General features: G+C 56.4%; 1 protein-coding gene and 1 long non-coding RNA gene across 3 annotated transcripts in view; one reads left to right on the forward strand and one right to left on the reverse strand.

Moving 5' to 3' along the window:
- Positions 1–6044: 6044 nt before the first annotated feature.
- Positions 6045–26263, reverse strand: part of GNA12 (G protein subunit alpha 12) — a 103028-nt gene continuing 82809 nt past the window's right edge. For both annotated transcript variants that reach the window (XM_045461581.1, XM_045461580.1), the window contains 2 exons: positions 10407–10457; positions 6045–9118 (listed from right to left, as the gene is read on the reverse strand). In XM_045461581.1, coding sequence (XP_045317537.1) covers positions 8549–9118; positions 10407–10457 — 621 coding nt within the window. In that variant the 3' untranslated portion in view covers positions 6045–8548. The remainder of the gene's footprint in view (positions 9119–10406; positions 10458–26263) is intronic.
- LOC123589467 overlaps positions 11799–26263 on the forward strand; it is a 16059-nt gene continuing 1594 nt past the window's right edge. The window contains exon 1 of the long non-coding RNA XR_006708346.1: positions 11799–12083. This is a non-coding gene — a long non-coding RNA (uncharacterized LOC123589467). The remainder of the gene's footprint in view (positions 12084–26263) is intronic.

A 26263-nucleotide genomic window follows, 5' to 3' on the forward strand; every position in this document is an offset into this window, starting at 1 on the left:
CCCCCACCTCTGCTGGGACCCTGGGCGCCCACCAAATTCCCTGGAAACACCATCGGCCGGGTTCCACGTGAGGGACTCCATGGGGCTGCTGCCCACGCATCTCCATCGGGACCCTTTTGTGGCCGTGCGTCACCTGTCCCCGGGGGCTCCTGCCGCTCGGGCGCTGTCCCCTCCCTCCGGCCACCTCCTTGGCTAGGCCACGGCCGACACGGCTTCCTCCTGGGTGCCTGGGACACACTTCACGGCACTGCTCCCCCATGTCTGTGAGTCCGGGTAAGGGGTGTCTCACTGGCCTGAGGTCAGCGGGGCCGGCCACGGAGCTGCGCGTTGCTCACCAGCTCGAAGCCGCCGCAGCACAAGCGGGCACACGCTCACCGGCCGCCACAGCTGGCCGACAAAGCAGAGGGCTCCCGGGGCGCTCGATTCCGTCTGAGGCCGACATCACTTTGATTTCCCACCTTCAGACTTGCAGCAACAGAAGCTGACCTCCTGGTTCGCGCCACACCGGGTCAGAGTAAGAGAGGTGTCAGCTGGACTGTTCGTGACCTTCCCTCATGGACGCGGCCTCCCACCGGGGGCCCGTCGGTGGGCCTGCTGCCTTCGTCCCTCGACCCGCCCGTGGGGATGCTCCTGGGAGCTGCATGTGACAGGCGAGTCACGGAAGCCGGGGGGCCAGAGCTGGGACGCACGGGGTCGCAGGAAGAGAGCGAGAGCACCGTGTGGGGTCCTGAGCCTGCAGAAAGAAGCCGCCTAATGTCAAAGGCAGGAACACACCATCCTCCGTCCACTTGGCCTAAGTGTGCAAGCAGGAAAAATACAGGGAGGGACACACGGGCCTCAGCCACGTTCTACCTACATCCCTTGGGAGTGACCTGGGTGCTCCCCCCGAACACCCCACTGGAGACACTTCACCGACGGTGGGACAGTGGCATCCTGGCTGGCACGCGGCAGCCCTAGTGGGACGGGAGGCGGAGGCCCCACACCCTACCTCTCGTTCACTCTGCCCTCGGGCCTGCCCTCCCCTGCTCCGGCTTCTCCCTGCAGGGCTCGGGAGGTGGAGCTCTGTCTGTCGGTCCGGCACCAGCTCGTCATGGGTCCCGAGCCCGGCAGCCCATGGCCCCGTCCCCAGGAGCCCTCTCTCAATGGCACCAAATTCGTCCAGATTACATCCGCTCCAGTCACAACCAGATTAAACTGCTTGATGGGCACTGTTTCTATTTTTTTTTTTTTTTTTAAAGATTTTGTATTTAAGCAGTCTCCTTGCCCAGCGTGCGCCTGGAACTCCCAACCCCCAAGTCAAAGAGTCGTGCTCTCGACTAAGCCAGCCGGGTGCCATCATGCCTATTTTTAAAAGCCCCGAAGCCAAGGGGAAACATACAACCTGAACGTAGGCATCTCTGTGCCGAGGCTCCGGACAACTGTGCCATGTGGGGAAAATTCCATGTAGTTCGAATTTTCTGAACCACTTCTGTGTGACATTATCGTTCTCAAATAAATAAATGCTGTCAACCTGAATGAAGAAAAGGCCTTGCGGGCAGAGGGTGAGGTCCACCTGACACCCACCCTTGGACTCCAGGAGCCGTGCCCTCCTGCTAGAAGGTGCAAGGCCCGCCCGGCCGTGAGGGCGGCACGTGCACACGGCCCTGGGTGTCCGAGGGGCTCTGGCCCTCGCCCACGTGGGCAGGCCTGGAGGGTCTGGTCCCCTTGGCCACACACACGCCCTCGAGGAACCTCTACGTTCATAATATCCCTGCTGGCGGGGTTTAAAAATCCGACTTACCAAACCGACTCCGTTCCTAAATGCACAGTACCTGTTTCCAAGCTTTCTGGGGTCAAGGTGGATGCTTTATGAAATCACAGAATGAAAACAGAAGGCTAGTTTCGTTTTTTGGGGTGGGGGGTGGGGTCATTATTTCTATTCGCACTAATAATGATTAATGTGACCCACGTCGTCTTTTCTGCCTGGACACCAGAGGTGCAATGCGGTCACCCAGCTGCCCGCTCACCTCCCATCCAGGCAGCAAGTCTGCCCGTGGAAGGGCAGGGGTGAAGACGACGGTGTGCCGTGGGGGGAGCCCCGGCCGTACGAGGCATTCCTGCCAGGGGAGCCAGCACCCCGCAGGACGAAGGGCCAGCGGGGATGGGCCGGGGTTACGGAGGCGAAGGACGGGCACGAGACAGGCACGCTTCATCCACAGCAAAACCACGAGGGGGCCCGGGGTTCTGGAAAGTACAGTTTGGCCCAGGCGGCCCGTGGATGCCCCGCTAAACACACACTGCGGGTTCCCCGGCCACACGGCCCCCTCCATCCTAAACATGTCACACGCGGCGGCCACAGGCAGCAGGAGCTGGTGGGGGGGAGGGGGGAGCGGATGCAACATGCCAGGAAAACAAACGTCATTCAAGGCAAACGTGAACACACTCAGAAAAGCCACATACGCTGAACGTGGTACGCCCACCACCGGAGCCGCACAGGGCGTTTTCACACCTCACGGTAAGGATTTTAACCCGGTGCACGTCTTCACAGACGGAGGCCTGTCCCAGGACCTCCGTGGGCAGGCTCGGCGTGGCCCTTTCACGGCGGTGCCCGTGACGGAGCCCGTGGCTGTCATCCTGGGGCTTCCTTCGGTGTGTAACAACCCCGGAAGGGCTCAGAGCTGGTGTCTTCAAGCGAACGCTGCAGCGATAATGTCACGGCAGCCCCGGCCTCCTGCAGCGTCCTCTGCGCTGGCTCGGCGGCGGGAGCGGCCGCAGCAAGGGGGCCACGCGGGGGGCACTGGTAGGGCGCTCGCGGGGCACAGGGTCAACCATGGGGTGGCTGGCCACGTAGCGCTGTACTGTGTCACAGGACAACCTGCCAATCTGACCAAGGTCCAAAGGTATTCACGAAGGTTCTAGAGACAGCCTCCAGAGAGCCGTTTTAAATTTCTTTGTAAGCGGGCTCGGTTGAGAGTCCAGTAAGATCTCAACCCCGAACAGGACAGACGATGGAGAACACGGCCACAGCTGCCACGGACTGCCCGCGGGAGGTCCCCCCCATGCCTCCCCCAGCCACCCACAGACCGGCCGGCGAGACCTCCACCCACCTGCTGCAGGCGGGTCCGGGAAAGGTGTGTGGCTCCCCCAGGCGTCCCCCCGACGGCGTGGCCCAGTCGGGGAGCCCCAGAGAACCTCGGGCTGGTCTGAAGGCTCCCAGTGACCGAGAGCTTCCTGTCGACGGCTGGCACGGACCTGTTTCCCAGGGCACCGTGACGGGTGGTGCTGTGGGGGCTTCCGCAGGGGTCACTTCCTGGATGGAGCGGGGGGGCACAGCCGGGTGTATGTGCCGCCCCCAAGTGCTCCCGGACCATGGGCGGCAGGACAGACGGTCTCTGGCCGTGGCTTCAGGACAGAGACTATAGGTCACAAAGCAGGGTCTGCCCGCACCCCCGCTGTCCCTCTTCCTTCCTGCCGGTCACTCTGACGTCAGCCGGGAGAGGCAAACCTCCTGCACTGGTGCCAGCAAGTGACAGAACTGGGCTCGGAGGACGCGTTCCCATCTGAGGGGGTCAAGGTCTTCATCGCCCTGCAGCCGACTTGAGCGCCACCTTACAAGACGACACGGGGGCCGTGTGGACCCAGGCCCTCGCGCAAGTCCTGTTCCACCGGGAAACTCCAGCTGGGCTGCAGACAGCCGGGAGCACGTGCCCTCGAGGAAACACATCGGCTTTCACAAACAAAACATCAAGTGAATTCACGGTTAATGACAAGGTGACCCGGCTGGAGAAGGGAGGCCCTCCGATCGCTGTGGCTCAGGGTCACCCCGTGGCACGGCTGGTCCCTCCTCACCTGCGGGGTGGCTACTCGCTTACCCACGGGCCTGAGAGGAAACTCGGGCTCCTTCAGAAACCCCAGGGCAGCTGCTCTCGTGTTTCACGTGGGTTCACGTGACACACACATAAAAAAGAAGACCCTCTGAAAAGAAACAACTACGTCTATAACCGGCTTGAAAATGACCTCGTTTTCTGGTTGAGCTGCGTTCATTGAGAGCCAGGCGTGAAGTCCACAGGTCCCTGCTAAGACTCCCACGATGACATTTTAGGACGTTCTGCTGAAAACTGGCAAGATCCAAGGGGGAGGAGCCGCCGCAGGTCAGGGTCAGACCCGAGAGCACCCCTCCCCGTCCTGGCTGTCCCCTACTCCCATCGGCTAGGACAGCCCACTGCCCTCTGTGGTCTCTTTCCGGGCGGGAACCCCAGGGCCTGCGTGCCACCCCATTCCCACCCCCAACACAACGGACACCAATGTCTGGGAAGGTCCACCTGCCGGGATATTTGAGAAGCTGTCTGTTCCTGATCTGGGATTACAGCCTTGGGAAAGCTCAGCCCTCCCGGAACCAGTTCAGCAATCTTGGATTAGGGAAAGCCCCGAGCTTGCAAAATGCAGCTCTAACAGCCCCGGGGGCTTCGGGTGCGGCTCCCAGGCGAGGTCACCATGGTCAGGGCTGGGCAGGCGCCTCCAAGGAGCCGCGTGGGTGTGAAGCAGAGGGAAGCTGGGCGACAGAAGGGCCCCTGGGAGTAACCTGTTACCGTCTCTGGCACATTTCAACCTGGAGAGGACAGCGAGGTGCGGAGATCACACCCACCTGTTCTAACACACCCTACTGAGCTTACCAGTCTCCAAGCTTCGAGAGTCCTGAAGTCCTTCCCCAGCAGAAGACGGCGAGAGACAGCTCCTTCCTCGGGGGACCCGACGGCTTTCTCGTCAGGGCCCGGCACTGCCTCAGGAACGGCCCCACACGGGGGCTGTCGGCACCCCCAAGCTGCGGACCCAGCACCGCCTCCCGACTGGAACCGGCAGCCCCGATGCCCAGTCAGAGAAACATGGCACCACACACGTGAGCCCCACGGATCGTTCCAGAAGGAGGCTGCCGAGCGCACGTGACGTACCTCATGGAGAAGACGGGCCGCAGGGCGGGGGAGGTCGTCCACCGCAGGGAAAGGCGCGGCCACCCTCGCTCTCCAGAGAAGCCCGCCCACTGCCGTGGCTTCCTCTAGAGGCGGGCTGCTGGTCACGGCGAGGTGAGCCGCACGGGGACACAGGACGCAGCCCAGGAGAAGGCCTCCAGTATGGCTGATCTGTCGGGTGGCCCGGAGCCCCGGATGCACGGGAGATGGCCAGGAGCTCGGGACTCTGCACAGACGGGGTCCCTGCCGGGCAGGCCCCGCGGGGAGGGCTGGGCCGGGGCTTCTGACCGTGGCGCCAGCGCGGAGAATCACCGCTTCCTCCCCGGTCACCAGGGTGGACACTGGGACACAAAGAGCTTGGCCCACCGCCGCGGGTGACTAACCACGCGGCAGGCTCCCAGCCAGCATTTCGGCAGAGGGGCTCCCACCCTCCCGCGTAACCGGGCGCTGTGGCGCCTACCCAGGCCACGGCCACTGGACAGCACCCGGTTCCTCCTTCCGGAGGACAGTCCTGCGACAAAGTGTGCCCACGACTGGGCACCACTCATCACCCCGGCGGGAGGTTTCTCCATTCTGTGGCTGGGACCAGAACCGTGGGGGTCGTGGCTGCGGAACCAACACCCTCCTGCCCGTCCCCCTGGCGCCCTCTGGTTACAGGGCTCAGGCCGCGCCAAGCGTCCACCTCTAGGTGGTCCTGGGGTTCTCAGACAGGCACTCAGGGCCTCAGTCACACCACGTGAGGTCCCTGCGTGCACACACGCACACGTCTCTGTGCGCAAGCCACTTTGGTTGGCTTTGAAGTTGTGTCTTGGAAATAAAAGCCAATTATCAAATAATGAAACTGCATGTACAATTAGCGCTCCGGGCTCTGAATGCGGAGGACAGCCTTAACGAACGCCCGGAGGGCGAAGGTGGTCGTCCTCACACCAGACCCTCCGGCCCAGGCTAACGGGGCCACGCGTGAATGTGAGCCGTTGCCCGGCTGTCCCTGTCCCGTAGGCACATGCATCAGGGGAGTCCCGCCCAGCCCGGGTCGGCCTGGCCTCGGGACGCCCGAGTGAGGCGGTCACGACCGTAACTAATCATTGTGTTTTGAGATGATTTTCGATCTTGGATTTATTTTTCTTTTTCCCAGAAGTAACTAAAGTTACAAGAGCAGGAATACTAGACATCTCTATAAATTACATAGGTTAGAACACATGATCTTTTAAGACCCTTTCTCTACAGACAGAGGAGTGTTTCAGGGAAAAACCTACACGTGTCCTTCTAGGTAAACAGCGTAACCACGGAGAAAAGACCTTATTTTGAGGAAGTTTATTGTTACATTTTTGCAATAACAGAATGAGGCACGACTATCTCCTGCTTCTCCAACAACTCAATAAAAAAGACAATAATCAAGGATAACAGTGTAATTAAAAAAATACAAAAGCCGAAGGTTTGGAGACAAAAACGACTAGTCTATGTGTAGGAAAGCCGTGAATGGTTTTAGTTGAGCCTTGCAAATAGTTTCTTCTCCGATCCCCCTCGAAGCCCTGAACTTGGAACCGGGGCCTTTAGAGACCTCCCCACGTGCCCCGAGGTCAGCAAGAGCGGAAACCCGGGCCCGGGGAGACATGGGAGGCTGGGGCCCTGTGGGTCAGGGACCCAGGCCTGGCGCCCTCCCTGACTTCTAGGCAGCTCTGCACAGCCCCACCCCCTGCGCTTCCGGTCAGCCGGGTAAAGGGGCGGGAGCACCCTGGGCACGCCCAGCTGGTGCCAGGGGCCGGGGTGGCTCCCACACTGGCGAGCAGCCGCTGCGGAGGTCCCCCAGTGACGGGCGAGGAGAGCCCACCACACTGGGAACCGGGTGGTGGGTGCCTGCAGCCACGTGAAAGGACCCCAGACCGCCCTGGGGAGCCTGCCAAGACGGCTCCTTTTCCTTTAAACCACGGTCATCAGCACTGACCCTGGGTCACATCCTTCAGTTCATGAGGAGCCCCAGGAAGCAGTGCAAAAACAGCAATTTTTTTTTCCAGCCAAAAAAGTCACAAACCCTAACAAACATGGACACAAAGCCTTGAGCACCGAGAGAGAGAGAGAGAGAGAGAGAGAGAGGAGGGGGAGGGGGAGGGAGTGAGAGAGAGAGGGAGGGGGAGGGAGAGGGAGGGACAGGGAGGGGGAGAGAGGGGGAGAGAGAAAGAGAGGGAGAGAGACAGAGGGAGTTTCCTGTGGTCTCCTCACTGAGAACACTGATGACAAGGACGAGTCAGGAGCAGGTCCTGCTGTCCTTCCTCCTGGGTCAGCACAGGCCACAAGATGGCTGGAAACGAGCCAGGATTGACGCAAAAGGGACACAGGATTGGGAGCAGGGCAGCCTCGGGACGGGGGCCTCGCAGGTGCTACTCAGCCACAGTTGACCGTGTGGTGCCAGTCAGAGGAAGCTTCCGGTTTCCTTCTAAATACTAGGAAAAGTCCTGACACACCAGACGTTTCTATCAGAGGAACGCACAGCGGGACCAGCTTGGGACGCAGTGTATCTGACAGCCAGCGGGAGACGCTGGTGCAAAGGACAGTGGGGGGGCGGGGGGGGAGGAGGGAGGAGATCTGCCATGTCCCAGCTCGCGGGCCTGGACAGACCTTCCTGGCTTCTCCCGGAAGAGAGCCACGTCCGGTAGTGATCACTCGTGACATGTGCACATTGACGAGGAGACCTTGGTGAGCGTGAAGGTCCGAGCGGAGCCGGGAGCAGGTCCCGGTCCAAAGGCATCGAGGTGGCAGCAGCTGGCGGAAACTCGGACTCGGGCTCCAGAGTCTGGGCTTCCTGAAAGGTCAGCGGGTGGACTCACCAGGCAGCCGTGGCGTCTCACAGGCTCCGCCAGGAATCCTACCGGTGTTCAGGAGTCCCGAGGGGAACAGGACGCGCTCTCCCACCTTCCAAGGGAAGGGAGCCTGGGTGCGGCCGTGCGCAGGTATCGGAAGGGGACCGGAGGACAGAGGTCACGGGCAGAGCAGGGCGGGGCGGATCACAGCACCGGCCGTGTGGCGTTAAGGCGAGCCCGCTCCCACCCTCCAGCGCGGGGCCCCCGGCCTCATCCAGGGTGCCTGGACCAGGGTCCCTCGAGCCGGCACCGGGGTTTTAAAAGGCAACGTGCTTGCTCTGGGAGGGGACGCGGAGACCCCGGATCTCCCGCAAACCACCGTCAGGCACAGCTCTCGGGTAGCGTCTCTCACGGAAGACTGGCGGGGGAGAGAGAAGAGCCACCCGCGAGGCTGGCCGGTCTGTGTCCTGGTCATTCCCGAGTGTGCGCGGCGTGTGCACGCCCCCCCCCTCCCCGCGCACACAGTCCTCGTGAAACTGTGTCGGGAAAGGAATACGGTTTCTGTGAAGACAGAGGGAGCGGCGTTACCGGGTGTCACGAACCGATGGCAGAGTGACCCCTTGGATTCTCAGTAGTGTGACTACGCCCCGGGTTCAGTAGCAATCGTCCGAGTGTCCGCGGCGTGGCCCCGGGCCGGGAGCGCGGCGGCACAGAGCCGGGAGGCCCAGCCCGGGCCCAGGGAGGTCTGGCCGGTGGGCGCGGAGGCGGTGGCGGAAGGCGGCGGGGGGCGGGGGGCGGCCTCGCTCACTGCAGCATGATGTCCTTCAGGTTCTCCTGCAGGATGGTGTCCTTCACGGCGTGAAACACAAAGCGGATGTTCTCCGTGTCTATGGCGGTGGTGAAGTGGTGGAACAGGGGCTTGGTGCGGTTGCGCCGCTTGCGGTCGAAGCACTGGACCAGGTAGCGCTGCACGTCCTCCAGCCTGTGGGGGTCGCCCTTGAAGTCCGGGAAGTGCTTCTTGATGCTGACGGTCTTGACCTTCTCCACCAGCAGGTCCGTCTTGTTGAGGAAAAGGATTATGGAGACGTTGAAGAAGAGTTTGTTGTTGACTATGGTCTCGAAGATGCTCATGGCCTCCAGCAGCCGGTTGGTGCGCCTGTCCTCCATGAGCACCTGGTCGTACTCGCTGGACGACACCATGAACAGGATGGACGTGATGCCGTCGAAGCACTGGAACCACTTCTGGCGCTGGGACCTCTGGCCGCCCACGTCCACCATCTTAAAAGGGATTTTTTTAATGACAAAGTCGTGTTCCACAATGCCCTTGGTGGCCTTCCGCGCCAGCAGGATGTCCTGCTTGCTGGGGAAGTAATTCTGTAAAACACGGGAGAAGGGAGAGGTTTAGCAGGAGAGACAGAACGCGAGGACCCAAGGGCCAGAAGAGCCCCAGGGACTTCCGTGAGAACTGGAACCAGGCACCAGAGTGACTCTCAGCGGTCAGATCAACGTTGGCCACGGCCAGGGAGGCGAAGGCATCGAGCGGCTTGTCGCACGTGAGCGGAGGCTCCCCGGCCCGAGGCAGGTGACCGGAATCCTCACCGTCAGCTGCAGCTGACAATCCCACCTGTGCTCGTGCCCACGGGAAACTGACCGCCGCTTCGGTTTCTGCCCCACAACCACCTTCCGACTGCCGACTTCCAGAGCGTACGTGTTCCCAGACCTTACCGCCAACCGATTTAATCTAGGTTTTGCGATGCTGTTCAGATCTCGCCCGCGATATATTTAATATGTTATTCTCGGAAGTCTTTAGCAACCACGGTGACTCTCCGGTCACCGCAACGCGGCACCGCTGAACCCTCCAGCGACCGCACAAGCACTCAGGCGGCGGCCCGGCCACAGACCAAACGGGGCCGCCGAGGCCTCTCGGTCCGGAGACCGGCTCGCGGGGTGCGGGGGACAGAGGGGCGTCTTCGGTAGCATTGCCGGGAGGGGACAGCAAAGCCGCACGTGGGGCGGCCGCAGGAGGAACGATCCAACGACCTCACAAATAAACGGCGACAAGGAAAGACGAGGGAGAGACCTTCACAGACCCTGGAGTGACGTGGCCCTCCTGCGAAGGACGGGCCTTATGAGGACGCGGACTCAAACCGCTAAAGCAAGCGGCGCCCACGGGAACACACGACGACACCCGGGCAGGTCTCGGCGCTCACCGGCCATCGGCTGAGATTACGGAACGTTGCCAATGCCTTGGGAGCAGTGGCGGCACTGTGGTTAGGACTTCCGGAGCCCTATTCCGATGAGATGGCTTCCTGGGAGGCGCGGGGGCCTGGGGGCGCATCACACGATTTGTGTTTATGTACGTCTGAGGCTCCCCTGATAAAAAGTTAAAGGAGACCCTCCGTTGTACTGAAGAACTGCCACGTCCCTTGTGGCAAGCGGAGCGAAGGATTTCTCACAGAAATCTAGCAGGGAGCACGGTCCGCAGGCGGGAACGTGAGCGTGTCCTCCACCGGAAGCGGGAGTGCTCACTGCCACGCGCTCGCCGGCCGTCGGCCCTGACGCCGAGCGCGGATCTAAGAGCCCGGCAGTCCCGCTCGTCACGGGGCTCACCACGTGCTCCCCAACTCTGGGCCGCAGGTTCTCGGGTGGGGGCTGTACTCACCAGCTGGCCGATCCGGTCCAAGTTGTCCAGAAAGTACTTCACGGATTCACCCTGTCGCGGAGGAAGAACACACACGGGTCAGCACCGGCTGCGAACCCTGATTTGGCAACTAGACGGTCAAGACAGGGTCACATGAATGTTACTTCCCCTGTACGAATAGGAAGGCGGAGAGACCCCGGGCGTCTTTACACATTCAAAACACAACCGAACTTAAATGCGGTTTCTCTCGCCGAGACCCCCACATTCAAATTCAGACTGTTTTCAAATCACTCCCGCGGGACTCGGGGGACGGGCGGCGCGCCGGCCCCTCTGACCAGCCAATCCCTTCCTTGCCACGGGCGAACACTGGATGCTCCAGAGCCAGAGCCTCCGTTCCCGGGAGCAGTCTGTGCCGACAGAGGTGGCCTGAGGCGCCCCAGACGTCTTCAGACAGGGTGACTCTTGAAGAGAACAGGTGCGGCACAAAATGCTTTCCAGCTTCCGGAAACAGGCCTAAAACTCCACTGCTACTGGCCACGCTCGTACGACCTGACACACAGCCTAGGATGCGGAGGACCTTGAGTCTGGATGTCCGTGGAGGAGCGGGGACCCCTTCACTCCCCTGGACGTGCTGCGGACGGGAGGCCAGCGCAGACAGACGGACACCGTTCTCCAGCTCCCGGCACACCCTGGGGCCTCCCGCGCTCTGTTTCAGAAGTGTTCAGAGGCCGCGCCGAACAGAGGAAGGGCAGTCTTCCCCCAGGAAGCGGGATGTAGGAAATGCATCACGTCCCATACACTCGAGGGGCATGGCTTTCCACGGGCTGCGGCTACAGCCTCCCCACGGTGGACAGGCCACCAGGATGGTGCTGGGTCACACGCGCTCCCTCACACGGGCCCGGGGAGGGTCAGCTGGGGAAGCCCAGCTCAGCCTACGTTCTGCACAGGCGTGTCAAAGTGGATGGCCACACCCACGCGGCAGGTGGCCGATCCAGGAAAGACCACCAGAAAGGCTGGCACCACGGCTTGAGCCTGCGACTTTATGGAAGAAAGGAAAGAAGGAAGACGCAAACGACAGGAGCAGCCAGCTCCTGATCTGAGCCTCTCCCCACTGTCTCCCCAGGGGGGGCACCGAGGACTCCGTTTCCTTTAGGGGGAACCAGCCTTCCCGTTGCACAGCAGCGGCCTCTCGGAGAATGCAGAAGAGTGCGTGCTGTAAGGGGACGGAAGCACGCGTCACACGCAGCACACAGCTCAGGGTCAGCATCCGCAGTTTTCCTCCTCAGGTCAGGGTGCGGCCGGAGCCCAGTCTGCTCTCTGCTCTAGGGACATATACACCTGGAGCTCCAGGAAGGAGACTCGCTCCCCGACACCCCGGCCTCGGGCCTCTGTCCCCCGTTGACTCCAGCCTGGGTGTGGCCAGGCTGCAGTAACACGGTCAGGCAAGAAAAGAACATGACAACTTACGGGCTTTCTGTAACTCTTCATGGTCTGCAAATCTGAGTCCCTTCATTAGTGACGGCACGGATTCACGGATTCGATACAACAACATAAATTAGTTGTGCTCAGAGGCAACCAGGCATACATCTGACATCAGCCTGCCTTCCTGACCCAACTCCCAGCAAAATGTGCATTAAGAAAGTTTTTTTAAAATCTCACAGAGAGAGTGAGAGAGAATGAGCAGGGGAGAGAGAGAGAGTATGAGCAGGGGAGAGGGGCAGACGGAGGGAGAGAGTATGAGCAGGGGAGAGGGGCAGAGGGAGGGAGAGAGTATGAGCAGGGGAGAGGGGCAGAGGGAGGGAGTATGAGCAGGGGAGAGGGGCAGACGGAGGGAGAGAGTATGAGCAGGGGAGAGGGGCAGACGGAGGGAGAGAGTATGAGCAGGGGAGAGGGGCAGAGGGAGGGAGTATGAGCAGGGGAGAGGGGCAGACGGAGGGAGGGAGTATGAGCAGGGGAGAGGGGCAGACGGAGGGAGAGAGTATGAGCAGGGGAGAGGGGCAGACGGAGGGAGAGAGTATGAGCAGGGGAGAAGGGCAGAGGGAGGGAGTATGAGCAGGGGAGAGGGGCAGACGGAGGGAGAGAGCATGAGCAGGGGAGAAGGGCAGAGGGAGGGAGTATGAGCAGGGGAGAGGGGCAGACGGAGGGAGAGTATGAGCAGGGGAGAGGGGCAGACGGAGGGAGAGAGTATGAGCAGGGGAGAGGGGCAGACGGAGGGAGAGTATGAGCAGGGGAGAGGGGCAGACGGAGGGAGAGAGTATGAGCAGGGGAGAGGGGCAGACGGAGGGAGAGAGTATGAGTAGGGGAGAGGGGCAGACGGAGGGAGAGAGTATGAGCAGGGGAGAAGGGCAGAGGGAGGGAGTATGAGCAGGGGAGAGGGGCAGACGGAGGGAGTATGAGCAGGGGAGAGGGGCAGACGGAGGGAGAGAGTATGAGCAGGGGAGAGGGGCAGAGGGAGGGAGAGACAATCCCCAGGCGGCTCCACACTCAGCACAGAGCCCAACTCGGGGCTGCATCCCACAACCCTGGGATCACCACCTGAGCCAAAATCGAGAGTTGGACACTCAACCAATCGAACCACCCAGGCGCCCCAGAATGTGCACTTTTATTAGCAGCCGCTGGACGAGTCTGGGGGGGGGGTGCTGGTGATTGAGCGGGCAGAGGGGGCGATCACTGTCAAGGAACTACGTTGGGACACTCGCATCCGTGCCGCAGACAGGCGGATGTGGCCGGAAAAGTGCGCAGGCCTGGGCACGTCACCCTGGCAAAGAGAAGGATCATTTTCGGCAGATGGACTGTCTCCTGCACCGTCTTCCCTGGGAGCACCCATCACCCACACCGGCCGCACAAGAATCCCATGTAGCGGGCTCACCACTGCTTCAAAGCTTCTGTTGGCATCATCAGACCCAGACCCAGCCTCCTGCACCCCTGCCTGCCCACGCTCTGGTGGTCCCCGTCGGCGGACATCGGCTGGCCCCATCGGCCTCAATCGGACTCAGCTCTTTCAACACAAGATCAGTATTCCAGGTTGACTGGTCACACCTGTTTCTCTGCCAGCAACGTGACCCACACCCTTCCACACCCTTCCACCGAGGTACTTCCTGAGGTGGAGGTGAGTGCATGGAGGGGGTTCCCTGGGGCTGGGGTGTGAGAAAGGACAAAGGAGGTGTGAAGGTGGGTGGAGGAAGAAAAACACAAATCTTCACTTGGGGCGAGTGGCTTTTTAGTTTGAAATCCTGTCTGGGCACTCGTAAGCCCCTCCTATAGCTCCAGAATCAGGGAAGCTGGTCTTTAGGTTCTAACAGGGAATCGACTGTGCTGGGAGATCCAGGACTTGACAACGGTGAGCCAGACGACCCGGAGATTAGTTTACTCATTTAAACATAACAAATTACAAAGACACAATTTTTTTTAATGTCTATGTTTCAGAGAAAGTGAGTGAGCAGGGGAGGGGCAGAGAGGGGGAGAGAAATTCCCAGGCAGGTTCAGCATTGTCAGCACAGAGTCTGATGTGGGGCTCGACCTCGTGAACCACAAGATCGTGACCTTAGTCGAGATCAAGAGTCGGACACTTAACCTACTGAGCCACCCAGGTGCCTCCAGATTACAAACACAAATTTTAAAACTGCTGTATGTTAAAAACAACAAGTTATTTCAAGGGTCAGATTTTCATTTCCATTACTTAACAAATATCCAATTTAAGTCTTAACTTTGGCTTAATAGAGATGCTGACCAAACAACATGTGTGAATAGAGGGTTTTTACAAATACTTAAAAAAAACACGAGTTCCCAAAAGGAAACCTCATCTTGAATTCCGGCTTTGCTAACTAAGTTGAATGCCTATGACGCTTCACCGGGGTCTTGTGAGAGTAAATGATCTCACAGCCGTGAAAGCATTCTGGACAAAGATAAAACCCCATATTCATACGCGTCGTCAAAACAGAGGTTCTCCCATTTTTTTTTTTTTTTCAACGTTTATTTATTTTTGGGACAGAGAGAGACAGAGCATGAACGGGGGAGAGGCAGAGAGAGAGGGAGACACAGAATCGGAAACAGGCTCCAGGCTCTGAGCCATCAGCCCAGAGCCCGACGCGGGGCTCCAACTCACGGACCGCGAGATCGTGACCTGGCTGAAGTCGGACGCTTCACCGACTGCGCCACCCAGGCGCCCCAAAATCTCCCATTTTAATCTAGGACCTGTCTGTTGCTAATTTATGGTCCTACCGTATCAGGGAGAAGACTCACTGCGGCGTTTGTACAGCATCGAAAGCCTGGGAAGACCGCAAACGTCCACGGACAGAAGGCTGGTCGGGTGACGCGGGCGACCTCCACAGGGGGTCGGACACGGCTGTGGGGGGTGGACGGTGGCCACGGCTGTGAGACGAGGTGCAAGACACAAAGTACGATGTGTCTCCTTGCGTGTGAGGAACGGCGGGGAAATTGAAACACTGACTATCTGCTCATCTTGAAAAAAGGAAACGTCGATAAACCAGCGACAGATAGAAACGATGAGGTACGGGGAGGGGACAACGGGGCAGGAGCGGGACGTCTCAATGCATTCTGGCTTTGGAACCATGTGGAGATCTTACATAATTAAAAACGGAATTTAAAAACTCCACCCCTCAGAATGGAAACCAAACTAAGAGACGTGAACCTAACAGTACATCAGGTGGGGGCAGGGCCCCTGGACTCCGGCGGCCTCCCCCTTCTGCCCCAGCACGAGCAGGTGCACAGGAAGCCGGCCCAAGGCGCGCCCACGCTGGCGGTCCTGCTCGGCCACCTGGCCGTGTCAAGGCTTGCGTCCCATACCCAGGCTCTGAGTCCCCCACCCCAGTTCCTGGGGACAGCTGCTCCTTCCCAGCTGTGACTAAGGCCCCAGGGAAGGGCCCAGGGTGGCGCTCTAATATGCCGGGCCCCTCTGAGATTTGTCTTTTTCTTCAGCTCAGGTAAAAGTAACGTAACGGAAAACTAAGCCCCTTCAAGTGTATTTGGGGGGGCCTGGGTGGCTCAGTCGGTAGAGCACGTGACTCTTGACGTCAGGATCGTGAGTTCAAGCCCCACACTGGCTGTAGAGATTACTTAAATAAATGTAATAAAATCTTTAAAAAATAAAGCGTACGTAACACGGCGGCACGTAGCACGTTCAAGGTGACGTACAACCACCACCTCCACCTTGCTGGAAAACACTGTCATCACCCCCAAAGGCAATCGTGCCCGCGAGCGGTTACCCCCCACCCCCGGACAACCACCCATCAGCTTTCTGTCTCTCTGGGTTTGCCAATCTTGGGTATTCCGTAGCAACGGTCTGACTTGCTCCACCGGGCGTCGTGTTTCACCGCGTCGTGGCGGGCTGAGCACTCTGTTCCTTTCTACGGCTGGATAGCGCCCCCCTGCGTGGAACCACACAGTGTTTCTCCGCTGGTCAGCTGACGGGCATCTGGGCTGCCTCCAGCGTCTGGCTACTGCTGTGACCGTTCTTGTACAAGTTTCCATTCGGATGCCGGTCTTTGGTCCTTTGGGGCAGACATTCCACGGTGGAGTTTCTGGGTCACATGGCAACTATGTTTAATTTTTTAAAAAATTTTTAAATGCTTATTTATTTTTAAGAGACAGAGAGAGAGAGAGACAGAATGTGAGCAGGGGAGGGGCAGAGAGAGAGGGAGACACAGAATCCGAAGCAGGCCCCAGGCTCCGAGCTGTCACCACAGAGCCCGACGTGGGGCTCGAACTCACGGACTGTGAGATCATGACCTGAGCCGAAGTCGGACGCTTAACCGACTAAGCCACCCAGGCGCCCCATGTGTTTAATTTTTTGAGGAATCACCCAAGTGTGTTCCTCAGCGGCTGCACGGTTTGCACCTGTATCAGCAAAGGTAAGAAGGTTCCCCATCATCAGGACACTTGTTTTCCAGGTGTTTAATTGCAGCCCCCGCACCTCACTGTGATCTTGTGTGGGACCCAAGGCGGTCTGTGCATAATGAACAGCTGTCAGGCTCATTCCTCAAACGGTTCTGGAAGTTGAATAGCATGGGTTACAGACCCAGCCTTGGAAACGACAGATCTAATCCTTCATTTGTGTCACAGGGACCACCACAGAAAAATGAGCTAGAAAGAAACCAGGGCATGATTTTAGATCTTCTTTTTCTCCATATGAGAAAGCATGCACACCATGGGGTGAGGGAGGGGCGGGTGGGGGGGGGGCCGGAGAGGGGAGGGACGGGGCGGGGGGGGGGGGCTTGGCCAGTTCTTAGAGGTTCCAAATGCAGAGTCACACCCTCCTGCTCTGGCACTTAAGGAACCTGCAAGTTGTCACTCCAGTCCCCACACAAGCTGAACAAGCTGAAAACCATCGACTCTTTTTAGAGCCACACGAGACTGGATGTTCAAGGGTTGCTGCCCCCCAGTCTGGAGAGGCAGGTGAATATGAGGGACAGGAACGTGGCTGGAGCCAGCAATGCATCCAGCTTTCAACGGAAAATGACAATGTCCGCTCTATAAAAGGCAAAATCACAGTCTGAAGAGACTGAGCAAGCCCTGGAGCCAGACTCAGATGTGGCAGAGGGTCTGCGATTAACACATCAGGAACTTAAAACAATTATGATTAATATGCTAAGCATTCTGATGGACAAAGTAGACGACATGAAAGAACATATGGGAAATTTGAGCAGGGAGATGGAAACTCTGTGGATCAAATGGAAGTACCAAAAGGAAATCACAAAGCACATTAGAAAATATTTTCGGCGGTGCCCGGGTGGCTCAGTCGGTTAAGCATCCGAGTCTTGGTTTCAGCTCAGGTCACGATCTCATGGTTTGTGAGTTCAAGCCCCACATCAGGTTCCATGCTGACAGTGTAGAGCCTGCTGGGATTCTCTGTCTCCCCAATCTCTCTGCCCTTCTCCTGGCTTGCTCTCTCTCACAATAAATAAATGAAGTTAAAAAAATTTTTTTAAAAATATTTTGGGATGTATTTAATGTATTATCTAAGGAAGAAATCTGTAGCTCTAAATGCCTATGTTAGCAATGTATGTATGATACGTATTGAATCACTACATTGTATATGTGAAATACAACACTTTATACTGCAATTAAAATTTAAAAACAAATGTTTATATTAGAAAAGAAAATAGATCCAAAATCATTGACTGAAGTTTCTTTCTCAAAGGTCCTAAAAAGGAAGAGTAGAGAAAACCCCAGGTGAGTAGAGAGAAGGAAATAAAGACCACATATCACCGAAATAGAAAATGGACAAACAACAAAAAAATTAACAGGGCCAAATGTGTCTTCAAAAAGGCCAACGAAATGGGTAACGTCCTAGCCAGAGTAATCCAGCAAGAAAAAGGGAAACTGCTAGTACCGGCAATTAAAGAGGAGTTACACTACGGATCCTACAGACATTAAAAAAATATGGAGAGAACATTCTGAACAACTTGATGCTAACAAACTGGATTTCTTAGAAGAAATGGACAAAATGTTTTAAAGATTTAATTTACTAACAGTGAAAATCTGAACAAACCTATATTTACTTAAAAAAAAAAAACAATGGGGCGCCTGGGTGGCACAGTCGGTTAAGCGTCCGACTTCAGCCAGGTCACGATCTCGCGGTCCGTGAGTTCGAGCCCCGCGTCGGGCTCTGGACTGATGGCTCAGAGCCTGGAGCCTGTTTCCGATTCTGTGTCTCCCTCTCTCTCTGCCCCTCCCCCGTTCATGCTCTGTCTCTCTCTGTCCCAAAAGTAAACAAACGTTGAAAAAACAAAACAAAACAAAACAAACAAACAAAAAAACCCCAAAAAGCACCTGAATTTATTACAAAAAATGTTCCGCCAAAGAAAACCTGCCGTCAACATTCACGAACAGGTTCTGTGTGGACAGTTTCCATTTCTCTGGGTAAGTGCTCAGGAGTGAGATTGCTGGGTCACATGGTTAAGTACAAATTTAGTGTTTAGAAGAAACTCCCAGACTATAATCCAGGACAGCAGCATCATCCACATTCCTGCCAGCCATGCGGAGGGGACCTGGCTTCTCTGTATCCTGGCCAGCCTTTGCTATGGGTGTTGTGTTTTCCTTTCTTTCCTTTCCTTTTTTTAAAAGTAGGCTTCAAACCCAACACAGGGCTTGAACTCATGACCCCAAGATCAAGATCTGAGCTGAGATCAAGAGTTGAAGACTGAGCCACCCGGGCACCGGTGGCCGCTGGTCTTCTTTTCCAGCTTCTAACATGTATCTCAACATGGTTTTGTGTCTCCCTTAATCTGCAAAGACCCAGTGGCCAGTGATGTCGACCACCTCCCATGTACTTATATGCCATGTGCACATCCTCTTGGGGGAAATCTCTTCAGATCTTTTGCCCATTTTCTAGTTGGACTGTTTTATTACCATTGAGTCTCAAGAATTCTTTATGTTTTTTTGAGACGAGTCCTTTGATAGATGTGTGGTTGGCAAATATTTTCTGTCTGCGGCCTCTTAAGAGAGTCTTTTGCAGAGCAAGTTTTAATTTTGATGAAATCAAAATTGACGTTTTTTCAAAAATGATTTTTTTCTTTTATGGGTTTTGCTTTTGGGGTCTTATCTAAGAATACTTCATCCAGCCCAAGGTCCCAGAGTTCCTATCATGTCACCTTCTCAAAATTCTGTATCTTTCATTTAAATCTACGTGCCGGTCTAAGTTGTGCGTAAGGTTGTGAGATTCAGGTCACGGTTCTTTTTCTTTCTTTTCCAGTCTACGGCCATCCAATTGCTTCAGCAGCATACGTGGAAGGCTGGCCTTGCTTTACTGAACCGGTTTTGCATCTCTGCATACTTGTGCGCAGCTAACCTCTGGGTCCGTCCCACTGACCTGTGTCTGTCCCTCTGTCGATATCACTGTCTTGATTAATGCAGCTGCATCTAAGGTCTCGACATGAGACACGGATAACTTGTACTTTATTCTTCATTTTCTAAATGGTTTGGGCTATTCTTGTGCCTCTCCAAATTTTGGAAGGATCATATTTATATTTACAAAAGGTCTGGCTGAGATTTTAGCAGGAACTCTGTGTTTAGTAGGAACAGAAACCTGTATATACATTTGGGGAGAACTCACACTGTTCCTATGTTGAGCCTCCTAATCCAGGAGCTCAAACCAACTCTCCATCTGTTCAGACCCTCTGATTTTTTTAATGAGCGTCCTGTCACTTTTAATCATACAAGTCCCATCCCATCTACGTTATGCTAAATTTACATGAAAGTATTTCCCCCTTTTTTGTGAGCAATTGTTAACAGTAATGGCACATTTGTTTGCCTGTGTTCATTGCTGGTATACAGAAATAAAATTGATTTTTGTATTTATTGAGCTTGTATCCTGTCGACTTGCTTAATTTCCTTAGTTCTGTGACTTTTTGGGTGGGTTCCTTTACATTTTATATGTCATCTGCCAATGGGAACTTTTCTGACTTATATGCCCCTCTTCTTTCTTATATTTCCTGCCTTATTCCAATAGCTGAAACAGACGTTTATTATTTTTCAAATATTTACTTTTTTTGGGGAAAAGAAAAGTGGGGGAGGGGCAGAGTGAGGGGGACAGAGGATCCAAAGCTGGCTCTGCGCTGACAGGCTGACAGAAGTGAGCCCGATGTGGGGCTTGAACTCACAAACTGAGAGATCACGACCTGAGCCAAAGTTGGACGCTGAACTCACTGGGCCACCCAGGTGCCCCGTGAAACAGACTTTTACAAAAACGTTGAAAACCTCTTCTTTGGAAAACGCAGAGCGCCAGGACAAAAGAACCTACATAATTGGAGAGATATGCCATGTTCGTCAATTTTAGGAGCCTCAATACTGTTAAGATGCCAGTTCTCCCCAGATTGACCTACGGATGCCGTATAATGCCAATCAAAGTCCCAGCAGCCATTTTTTTTTTTGGTAGAAAATAACAAGCTCATTTTAAAAACAGTCTTAAAAAGTGACCTCGAATAAATCGATTTTATAAAAGGAAAGCATCTTTCCGATGCCTGATTTCCAGACTTTCTATGAAAGGGGGGGTTGGTGCGAGAAAAGGCAGACAACTGAGCAGAACCCAGAGTCTGGGCGCAGGACCTCACAGAGACGGCCAAGTGCATTCTGACAGTTGTCAAGGCAAATCAAGATGGGGAAACGGGCATTGTTTCAAAAAATGGTGCCAGAGACACTGGTGATCTGTACGGGGGAAAAAAAGGGACACAGACTCTTACCCATATCATACACGAAAATTAAAGTGTGTACACAGACCTAAATGTGAAAGCTAAAACTAAAACCACAGACTTGAAAAAAACACAGGTGAAAATCTTTGTAATCTGGGGTTAGGAAAAGAGGTCTGTGCTGGCAGGATTTGAAGATGGGCCTCAGTGACTTGTGTCCATGTACAATCTCCTTCTCTGGAGCATGGGAGGGGCCCGTGGAGAGCAAGAGACAGCACACCTTGACTGGGCTACTCTGAGCCGATCAAGAGAGATGATCCGGGGTGGGCCTGACCTAATCTGGTGAGCCTTTTCAAAAAAGCGTCATGTTGTAAGAGGAGGGGCCCCATGGCAGGGAACCCAGGGCAGCCCCTGGAAGCTGGCCAGAAACCCACAAAACAACAGAGATCTCTGTCACACAACTGCAAGGAAATGAACTCTGCCAATGACAGGCAGCTGGCAAGGGACATTAGGTTGAGACCACAGGCCCACTGCCACCTTGATCTCAGCCTGATGAGACCTTGAGAGCAGATGACCCAGTGAGGTCCAGACACCAGGACTCCTGACCTGCCCCTGCTGTGAGACAGCGCGTTTGTGTGGTTGTTTTAACTTCCTCCATTGTACCAGGTACCTGCAACACAACCGTTAACCGCGGAAGAAAAGGCCACCTTCACTGTGTGTCCTCAGCTCCAGTAGCGTCTTGACCCTTAGGTACCAAATGCTTGTTGGTGAATGAAGATATGGATTTTTTTCTTTTTTTTTTAATGTCTATTTTTGAGAGAGGGAGAGAGCAGGGGAGGGGCAGAGGATCTGAAGCGGGCTCTGCACTGACAGTGGACAGCCCGATGTGGGGCTCGAACTCACTAACTGTGAGATCGTGACCTGAGCTGAAGTTGGATGCTTAACCGACTGAGCCTCCCAGGTGCCCCAGAGACGGATTTTTTCAAAGCAGACCCTTCTAGTGCTAGCCTAGACATTATTTCCTCTGATAACTCAGTGGACTGCTGGCTTGAGTTTACTGTCGAGGATCTGTCTAGAAAAACTTGCCCCTGCATCAGAATGGCAGATAATAAGGAATTCTTCCTCCTCCTTATAATGGAGCTGCTCGAGTCACCTAATACAGGACTAAAAACCCAGTGAGTGTCTGAAAAATCTCCTGCTATGCCATTAGTCATTAGCTAACTCACAACAAAGGGGATGAGTCAGAGTCCGTTTCTTCAGGTTCGTTACGGAAAGCCCCTCTGCTTTCACTGCCTTACTCAAATAAAACCAGGGAAGCCTCTCCCCTGGACACAACACCTCCCAAACTATCAATATTTACTGTATTAGAGAACTGAAGTAATTTAGAAATACAGTTATAACAGGCATGTATCTAGGCAGCCACCAGAACGATGATATCATCACACACCATGTGGCCTCTGGAAAACTCCAGTGTCCGCTCTCGAGTAAATAACAGTGCAAAAGGCAAATGGCGTCTCAGTCTTATTCTGAAAACAGTGTCGGTCTTGAGGAGCCCTCGCCAGGACCTCAGGGATCCCCAGACCACACTTGGGGAAGCACTGCCCGAGAGGACACTGAACGTGAGCCAGAATGCTCCTAGCGGCAGGATCATCAAAGCCGAGGCTGGAAAAACCCAGTCAACCCTGACTTCACCGGATAAATAAATGGCAGCATATTCTAGAACCGCACAGGAGAATGAACAAGAGGGAACCATTACCATGTGCATCAATACGATGAATCACAAAATAAATCGGTGCATGAAAAAAACAAGCGGCAGTACATTTACACTATTCTTGACTTACATGATGTTTAAAAACTGGAAAAATTAAACACAACAACGGTTACAGCAGCTAACACACATACAAAGTTTACCAGGTGCCCCGTGCGGATCTAAGTGCTTTACACATATTAACTCCGTTAATCCTCAAAACGATGCTTGAGGCCGGTATGACGGTCATCCCCATTTTACGGATAAAACTGAGGCAGAGAACGGCTCGGGGATACATGGGTGGTAAAACCACAAATAAAAAGAACGTAAGCCGAAATCAGAAGGGCGGCTACGGCTGGGCGGGGGGTGTATCCAGGAGCAGGAGAGCCGACAGTGGGTGACACATTACCACTGATGCCCCCCGCTTTTTTAAAAATTCTTTTTCAACATTTATTCATTTTTGAGAGACTGAGAAAGACAGAGTGTGAGCACAGGAGGAGCAGAGAGAGAGGGAGACACAGAATCCGAAGCAGCTCCAGGCCCTGAGCTGCCAGCACAGAGCCCGACGCGGGGCTCCAACCCAGGAACCGCGAGATCATGACCCGAGCCGAAGTCGGACGCGCCCCGCCGCTGATGCTCTTGATCTGCACGGTGGGGGTGTGTGCAGATGCGTCCCCTACTACTGTTGACCGCGTGTCCTTGTTTCCTGCGCAGGTACAGGACTGGGACAGAGACACAGCGAAGGCGGTATGGACCACGCTCACGGCCGGCGGCCTCTAGTTCGGGAAGTGCACACCCCGTACGCGGCACCGGCCCTGCCGGCCTGGCTTTCAGAGCCCGGGATCGAGGCTGCTCCCTGCCGCTGGCAGCCTGGTCCCAGGGCTACGAACACAAAACAACGACACAAACGCTCAACAAAGCAGAGGAACACCTAGCACCTGAAGGCTGGGGAACTAGAGTCGAACAGAGAGGCGTCTGTCAGTGCTGGACGACCGTGCGCGCTGTCCTTCCCTTCCACCCCTGTCCGGGGAACAGGTGGGAAGTGTTGAGAGAGGACTAGATAGGTAGAAAATGGTGAATTATCGAGGACTTCCAAGTGGGAGAGAGATCGCCTTTGCCAAACCAGTTACACAGGCTCACTTCCACGTGGCGATGCAGCTGTGGGCCCATGTCACATGTGCCTTCTGTCCCCGAGTCAGCCCTGGAACACCCAGGTGGCGCTCAGCCCCCTTCCCCTCTGGGCCGTCAATGCTGCTGCTCTCTGGACCCAGGGGGTGAGCATGCCAGAGCCCATAGTGCCCTTCCAACCGCCCAGACCACGTTCTCCTCACTGCTGGGCACAGCCCCCCCCCCCAACCCGGCACGCAGGACCCCTGGGGCCCCGCCCCCCGGCAATGCACCCACAGCCCCCCCTCTGCACACAGGATCCCTGGGGCCCTGCCCCCCCAATGTACCACAGCCCCCAAGGTGCTCAGTACCTTTGGGCACGCCCCCCCCCGCCCCCTGCCTCAATGCACCCATGGCCACCTTCCCCCCACCCCCCTGCATGCAGGACCCCCAGGCACACACAGCGCCACGTGCTAGACCAGCTAAGTTCCCCTGACGCCAGATGCCACACTGGAGCTGGTGACGGAGCTGGTGCAGGCCCATCCCTACGCGCCACACAAGCCCGTGGCTGTCCCTTTAAGCCTCCCCCACACCCCTCGCCCCTCCTCACACCGCACCAGCGGCTCATCCAGGGAGCTAAGTTTAGCTCCCTCCACTTCCAGTCTTGCCTCCAGGGACAGCCTGTGCTAGTGGGGCCCGCAAGGCTCTCTGAAGCCACCAGAGGCTTGCTTCGTAGCACGGAGGGCCTGACCTGGATCAGCGGTGCACTCCCCGGAGGGCGGGGGATCCTGCACACAGAGGTTTTTGGGGAAGGGGGACGGCACCCCTCTGACCGGACTCTTCCTCGCCCCAGCACAGTCTGGCCTCACGGTCGGGACAAGCGTGGCCTGGTCAGTCCCCCACGGTCCGTGACTCATCTGGGGACAGCTTGTTGTTTTGGGCCCAAAACAAGAACCTTTAAACGGAGCCACGACACGACACGCACCTCACCGATCGGCTCCCTCTGCCACCTGGACCTCAGGTCAGGGTCCTTCGGAGAAAGCCTGTGTGCACCTGAGCTGATGGGACGTCCCCTCCATTCGGGACCAGAACCTGACCCGGAGCTGTCTCCAGGCCGGGTCAGACGCACACAGAGCAGGCCCTCAACCGGGACCTATGGTCTCCCTGAAGCCAGGCCTCTGGCCACACACGGTCCTACGGATGGTGGACAGAATCTGGGACAGGATCTGAGGGGCTACACAGGGAAAACGCAGTCAACGCTCGTAAGCCGGCGTGACCCAGGCCACGTGGCAAGAGCTCCCCTGCAGCCACTGGAGCTGCCCGCATCCTCTTCCGGAACCAGTACCAGCTAACCCACGTGATCTCTACGGACAGAAACAACACCCGCTCCACAGCGGACTTGCTTCCAAACCAGCCTCTCACCCCGACACTCAGTGTATCTTCACTTGATTTGCAATTTGCAACTAGTGATTGTCTTGTCATGTATGTGTGTACACACACACACACACACACACACACACACACTTGAATGTGATAAAAAACAAACAAAAAACCAATCTCAGGAACAGTTGCCAGCACGGGCTACTGGAAAACAAAAAGACGATCAGCGTTGTTGTAATACAAGGTGGACACACGGCCGCTACATGTTTCGCATTCACGCCTTCGCACGCGCCTTCCGATCTCGGGACAGAGCTGCTTCCAACCCTGCTCCCAGCCGCGTTTCCCCACCAGTCATACCGACAAACGCCAGAGTCCAGACCAAGGCGGCCCGTCCGGCTGCCCAGCAGTCCAGCCACGGTGGAGCTGACCACGGCCCGAGCCCCATCCCGCACCCCAAGGGCCGCCTCTCCCGTCAGTCCCCTCGCACGGAGCTTGGTAGGCAGAGAAATCTGTGAACGTGCCCCCAATACCGACCCAAGACGCCAAAAGCTCTGGCTCTGGGGCTGAGGAGGCTGACAGATTTCATTTCCAGGAGTTAGACGGGCCGAGCAGGCGCCCAGCCAGGTGCCCCACCGGCACCGGAGGGAGGATCACAAGTGGGGTGTGTGGCCGGCTCACGGAGGCTGCTCCCTCAGCCGGATAACGGCACCGAACCGGCCCTGCGGTGCCAGGCGCTGCGCCATGCACTTGACGCGCATTATCTCACTTAATCCAAACGCAGTTGTCCCCATTCTCCTGCTGGAAGAAACCAAAGCTCACAGGTTCACTTGCCCAAGCGGTCGAAACCGCCGCTCAGCTCAGAAGGCTGAGCTCTTAAGCCACACGCAAGGCCCTGACCAGAGACCGCGAGCCAAGTTTTATATTTAAGAGTTAAGTCCCAACATGCTTGCGAAAAATGAAATTAAAAAATCGTACAAGGACAGTAGTCTCATTCGTCATATGACCTGTCAAGGAGACAGGGCTCAGAGCAGCCAGACGACGAGGGGACAGACCATCTGGACCGGGCAGCACTCTGAGGCCAACCGCCTCCCCCTGGACGGCAGAGGGGAGCCGGGGCCAAGGGGTCAGGGTGCCCTTCGGCGGGATGTTTGCTGGCCTCCCCACCCCCTCAGCTCAACAAAGCCTGCCTCGGGCTCAACAAAAGGGAAAGAGGAGTGCTCAAAGCAGCCTTCCTCCTGCCAAAGCCTGACTCATCGGCCGTGCTCCAGCTTGGCTCTCCGAGCAAAAGGCCGGCTCTGCTCGTGGAGCCAACCAGAGACGGGGCTGGCCCGGAGGAGAGGGAAGCAGGGCAGGAGGCCAAAGGCAGGGACGCCCCAGACGCTCGGGCCGGCGAGCCAGGGCTCTGGCTCCTCATAAAGGGCCCTTGTGCGTTAGGCCCGGGCCGCCAGGCCCTGTAGGCCTGGGGTCCGGGGGCTCTGGGGCCGCTGGAGCACTGACTC

Source organism: Leopardus geoffroyi, chromosome E3 (genome assembly GCF_018350155.1).
Source record: "Leopardus geoffroyi isolate Oge1 chromosome E3, O.geoffroyi_Oge1_pat1.0, whole genome shotgun sequence".
In the NCBI taxonomy this organism is placed as follows: Eukaryota; Metazoa; Chordata; class Mammalia; order Carnivora; family Felidae; genus Leopardus; species Leopardus geoffroyi.